Source organism: Oncorhynchus kisutch, linkage group LG24, assembly GCF_002021735.2.
Source record: "Oncorhynchus kisutch isolate 150728-3 linkage group LG24, Okis_V2, whole genome shotgun sequence".
In the NCBI taxonomy this organism is placed as follows: Eukaryota; Metazoa; Chordata; class Actinopteri; order Salmoniformes; family Salmonidae; genus Oncorhynchus; species Oncorhynchus kisutch.
Window position 1 is genome coordinate 15367238 of NC_034197.2, and position 6042 is coordinate 15373279.

Below are 6042 nucleotides of genomic sequence, written 5' to 3' on the forward strand. Positions count from 1 at the left end.
TTGTCATGCTGAAACAGGAAAGGGCCTTCCCCAAACTGTTGCCACAAAGTTGGAAGCACAGAATCGTTTAGAATGCCATTGTATGCTGTAGCGTTAAGATTTCCCTTCCCTGGAACTAAGGGGCCTAGCCCGAACTATGAAAAACAGCCCCAGACCATTATTCCTCCTCTCAACAAACTTTACAGTTGGCACTATGCATTGGGGAAGGTAGCGTTCTCCTCGCATCCGCCAAACACCGATTCGTCTGTCAGACTGCCAGATGGTGACAATTTTTACGCACTACGCTCTTCAGTACTTGGCAGTCCCGTTATGTGAGCTTGTGTGGCCTAACACTTCGCAGGCTGAGCCATTGTTGCTCTGAGACATTTCCACTTCACAATAAGAGCACTTACAGCTGACAGGGCAGCTCTAGCAGTGCAGAAATTTGACAAACTTACTTGTCGGAAAGGTGGCATCCTATGACGATGCCACATTTAAAGTCACTGAGCTCTTCAGAGAGGCCATTCTACTGCCAATGTTTGTCTATGGAGATTGCATGGCGGCGTGCTCGATTTTATGCACCTGTCAGCAACGGTTGTAACTGAACTAGCTAAATCCACAAATTTGAAGGTGTGTACTTTTGTATATAGTGTATTTAAATAGCCAATTCAGAAACACACACACACACCATACTCTACAAGTCTCTGCACAGCGAACCCATCCAGTAGATAATATCTTACAGAGAATGGTACAGTAGAGTAAAATACAGGTTTGTACTAGACTAGTGTCAACGGGGGTCTGCTGTTTCTCTCAGCACTGCAATGTGAAAAAAAATGAAACAGATATTGATTTAACTCTCAGAAGCAGCATGATAGATCAATTTCCACACTTGTGTCTGGAGTGCAGTCTATCACCCGGGGCATAGGTGGAGAGGGGTGGTGTTAACCTACCCCTATCATTCATCATTGACCTCTCTCCTTCTCGCATAAAATAGCAATGGCCACCAAAAACTGGATCTCTATATAATGGCACTGTGTCTTTCTCTCTCATTCAAACACACATGCACCAAGCATATGCACATACACCATCTGAAATACCCACTACATACACTGAGTGTACAAAACATCAGGAACACCTGCTCTTTCCATGACATAGACTGGCCAGGTGAATCCAGGTGAAAGCAATGATCCCTTATACATGTCACATGTTAAATCCACTTCAATCAGTGTAGATGAAGGGGAGGAGACAGGTTAAAGAAGCATTTTTAAGCCTTGAGACATGGATTGTGTGTGTGTGCCATTCACATGGTGAATGGGCAAGACAAAATATTTTTGCGCCTTTGAACGGGGTATGGTAGTAGGTGCCAGGTGCACCGGTTTGAGTGAGTCAAGAACTGTAATGCTGCTGGGTTTTTCACGCTCAACAGTTTTACATGTGTATCAAGAATGGTCTACCACCTACAGGACATCCAGCCAACTTGATACAACTTTGGGAAGCATTGGATTCAACATGGGACAGCATCCCTGTGGAACGCTTTCGACACCTTGTAGAGTCCATGCTCCGAGGAATTGAGGCTGTTCTGAAGGCAAAATGAGGTGCAACTCACTATTAGGGTTTTGTAACTTAGTGTATGTCTATGTTTATACACAAAAGTATTAGTGCCAACCACTGCTTCCTCTATTTACACCACTGTTTAATCTGGGTCATAAGTAAATGATGTGTCATCCTAAATTATTTGGCGTAAATTAATGATCTATTATTTCCCGAATCGCTTGTAGGCTATTCTGCAGACAATAGTGACACCTGGCAGAATTTCTGAAGAACTTCATCAAGCACCTAACTTTTGAGTGAGAGACTTTTTAAGAAGATTGAACATTTTGATTAAATTCTATTTTCTACCAAAATCCTTGTCTATGCGTTTTCACAGATTTAATTTCAGAACATCCTGGCGATAGTTCGGCTACTCAAATCCATCCTTACTTCAGCAACTGCGCAGAATTGATGATCTCAAACACATTTCGTAATGACAAAGTACACTTTCACGGCAAGGTTGCAGGTGTTTACATATATATAATTATTTATTTTTAAAACCTTATAGATCCACTTCAAGATAGATGTATTTAGTAGGATTTATAATTGTTACAGAGTTGCATGTACGGTAATGTAGGAACTAAATTGGGTGCTTATGTTTCCAGCGGGATGTGTTGATGTTGCACTTTACATGCAAAAAGCGCTCAAGAAGACTGCCATGAAATTCGACTAGTTTGACTATTTGTGCAATTTCATCCGAGAACTTTATACATCTAAACGTTATTTTCTGTAAGTAGTTTTCTATTTACTGCCACCCTTTGTATACTATTTGCGTAACGCTATATGAATGGCAAACGTTCAAGTATTGATTGTCCAGAAATTATCTTTTGAAAAAGTCGCATGAGCTAACGTTAGCTATTATTAGCGGAACGAGCCATCATGAATGTTAACTAGCCACTTTCCACATTATTTTACTAGATAGCCGGATACAACCCATTTGCAGTGTCTGTATGTAGTTGGCAAGTATGTGAGTTTACTGAAGGTTAGCCCAGGCCAGCAGATGGCGATATGGAGTCGTTTCATCTAACCGTCCAAAGGGACTGCATGCAGCTGGCTATACACTCATATCCCCTGTGGACCAGTTTGTAGATAAAACATTCTTAATTCAGGGTGAAAATGCGTCGACTTACACCTTAAAAAGATTTCAATGGCAAAGGCGGAAAGAAATAGCTGGCTAGCTAGTTTTATATTTCAGTAATATATTCCAATAAATTTCAGAATCCCCCCCAAAATTTATGACGCTAGCTAGCTACATTTTATAGGCTCCCCACTGAGTCGCCACTTTGAACATCATATTCCCATTGGCCACTGCTAAAATCTGTCATTGATAATATTATATCACTTTTTTGCTTGCAAGCTTGCATTGTAATTTTTTCTCGCATGCTGAAAAATGCTGCGCTGATTACATTTGACACTTCACGGCCACTGACGTTTGACACGTCACTTACTGTTTGCATCGAATTGTGGGACATATCAACCCCACAAGTGATCAAAGTTGCTCCCTCAAGCCAAATCAAGGGCTGAGGGGGTGACTTTTGTGAATTGGACTGCCACTTAAGATGGCAACCAAATTGCATCCGGTTTCAACGGGGATTCCCCCAAGGGAAAGTAGTTAGTGCAAGGTAAAAATAACAAAATTGGACCGCAGCCCAAGAGTAAACAGACTGCTACAACCTGATTGGCAGAACGTGATATGCAACATCCAGGACTAGCATTTAAACTCTAGCATGGTGGTGTAAAATGGTGTTTCATAAAGAAATTATGCACATATTTCCCACCTTCTTGCCATTAAATCCTTTGCAGCCTGAATGGAGAATGTTTTATGTACGAACCGGTCCACGGGGATACAAGTTTATAGCCTGCTGCATGCAGTCCCTTTGGACGGTAAGATCAAACGATTCAATATTGCCATCTACTAGCCTTTGGGCTATCTGGAGGTAAGAAGATGCACTGGGTAGCTAGCCAGGTAAACAATGGCTCAAGTTAGCTAGCTACATTGAACTATTACAAATTGTAAAGAAAAGGATATTTGCTATAGTATGGGCACTTGTGTTTCTCTGCTAACATCAAGCCAATCAATGCTTTTTTTACTGTACTTCAGAGGTTTCTGTCCCTAATGTTTTTATTGACCTCTGATCTATATTTCTGACTCATTTCTTTGCCAGGGTCCTGAGTGGAGTAGACATGGCTGACCAGGAAACTGGGCCCAGTGGGCTGGCTAAGAGGGCTGCAGCAGGTGCTGCGGTTTTGAAAGTGCGTGAGGCTGCAATGGCTATTCTTCAAAACGAATCTACTGGTAACCTGAAAGTACAAAAACGGAATGCCCCATCGACTCCTTTAATTGTACCAAAACCTTCCCTGAAGCCGTACAAGCGGCCCCCCACTCTGCTATTGCCACCTTCATACAGCACCAACCCAGTTGGAGGATTTACCTGTGAGGTGTGCGGCCAGAACTTCTTCTCTTTTCCTCAGGTGGTGAGACACAAACAGTTCCACGACGAAGAAAGGCCCTTTCCCTGTGGTGTGTGTGGGAAACGTTTCCTGAGCCGCAGCCACTACACTGAGCACCAGCGGGTTCACACTGGGGAGCGGCCCTTTCCCTGCGACCAGTGTGAGCGCTCGTTCACCACACACCACAACCTGAAGCGTCACCAAACCATCCATGCCAAAGAAGAGGCGTATCGCTGCCGGAAATGTGGCGTGCTTTTCTGCCAGCGTCACGAGTACCCCGGGGGCATACCCAGACCCGACCTCGAGCTTCGACCTGGTTTTGAGTCCACATCCACGATGCAACCAACACCTCCCATTCAGGTCACACTCACACCCAAGCATCTTAAGAAGCTTAACAAGAAGCTTAATAAGAAGAGCCATGATCTCTCAACTAAACATGATCATTCTAAAAAGAAGAAAAAGAGGAGTAGAGTCAAACATCCAGGCCCAGCAGAGAAAGTGAATTATGTGCGTCAAGAGGAACTTTGGCCTGTGTTGTTAACTAAAGGAGAGAAATTGCAAAAAGTTGCTTATGACATTGAGGTTATTATATGATCCCACATGATGATAAAAAAAAATGGGATAATTAGTCCGATCATGATTTTAAAAAATAAGTTTGTTTTGTTTAATCTCCGCCGATGTGGACGCTGTTTCAGAAAGGAGTTATACCGTAACACTTGTTTTGCCTCGCATCATGATTTTGGTATTTATTCCTTCATGAGTTTGAGAAAATAACTTTCCACAATTTATCATGATTTGGAAACATTCTGTCAAGCATTTCAAATGATTAACTGTCCTCTGAAATGTTATGGTTTCGCTTTTGAGATCTTGACAAAAAATGTTTGTATTAGAATAGAATATAGACACTTGAGTTATGATTCATTCAGTTGTTTTGATCCATTGCCATGTAAGGGCTAGTGTCCATGCATTATTAAATGACATGCTATTAAACTAGTTAACTCCTCTGATGTGGCACATCAAAATGTATTTCCATAATGTTCATCTGCTTTTCAGATTATGTTCATAAAGGCCTGTATAGGCTTTCTCTCTGGGCCTTAACCATTGAGTTGTCCCGAAATTGCCTTCACCAATTTATGTAAGCAAAAATAATCATGATGCAGTGTTGTTGATTAATTACTAAATGTACCTGTCATAAGAACAAGTGAATCCCGATATCTGTAGTCTGTGTAATGTGGCCAGTGTTGTTAAATGTGGGTAACAGAGTCTATGTATGTCGAAATGATACGTCTCCAGTTGAATTCTGCATAACTACCTCAGGCTGATTGTAAAATGTATTTTTTAAATTGATAATGGGATTACTTACACATTTATTGCCTTTGTCTTTATTATTGACACTTTCCAGGTATTTGTTTTTCATGTCACAAGAAACTCATTTTAAAGTGAATGTAAGCATGCATAGAAATATATTGATTCACATGGCTTTAAGTTTTGCAGCTAACATCCAAATACCTAACCTAACTGGTGACTGGAAAGTCATTTTGTGTCCGGCTCTGTAATACAGCAGCTTATCCGCTTATCTTCACAGTTACAATATGTTAAAGGTAGAATCTGAAATGAAGTAGGTGCAGAACTTAAACCTCAAAGTGGGTCAATTTCCGCAACAAATAAGAGCTTTGAAGCGCACGGCTCAACTTCTCCCCTGTTTGGTCCAGTAACAGCGTGACGTGAACCCCTGCCCATGCTGTGTGTGACTGAGAACGAAGTCTTGTATCTCGCACAATATCTGCGTGGCAGCGTCATTTCGCTGAGTCTATTTTTAAAGAGGCACGCGTCTGCTCCATATATCATCCTTGTTTGACAACAAGAGGTAAACACTCATCTGCTTGTGTAAACATGACAATCTAGGGCCCTATGTTGACTCCTATCTCCGATGTAAATATTGGTTAGATTGAATTTAGATTGTCGTTATAGTTACCTTCAGAAACCGCATATATTGTAATTCTAATCTGATATTCCCTGGTC

At 41.5% G+C, this 6042-nt stretch overlaps 1 protein-coding gene across 4 annotated transcripts; it reads left to right on the forward strand.

The window, feature by feature from the left end:
- The first annotated feature begins 1206 nt into the window (after nt 1-1206).
- LOC109868893 (zinc finger protein 85-like) lies at nt 1207-5386 on the forward strand. 4 transcript variants are annotated; one of them, XM_031804315.1, is made up of 3 exons: nt 1271-1574; nt 1758-1826; nt 3735-5386. In XM_031804315.1, exon 3 carries the CDS (start codon nt 3754-3756, stop codon nt 4612-4614), a length of 861 nt encoding a protein of 286 aa, XP_031660175.1. In that variant the 5' UTR covers nt 1271-1574; nt 1758-1826; nt 3735-3753; the 3' UTR covers nt 4615-5386. The 4 variants fall into 4 exon arrangements, with proteins under 4 accessions (XP_020314224.1, XP_031660175.1, XP_020314225.1 ...); XM_020458636.2 differs by lacking the exons at nt 1271-1574; nt 1758-1826 and adding exons at nt 1923-2035; nt 2175-2298; XM_020458635.2 differs by lacking the exon at nt 1758-1826 and having other exon boundaries at nt 1207-1574.
- The last annotated feature ends 656 nt before the right edge of the window (nt 5387-6042 follow it).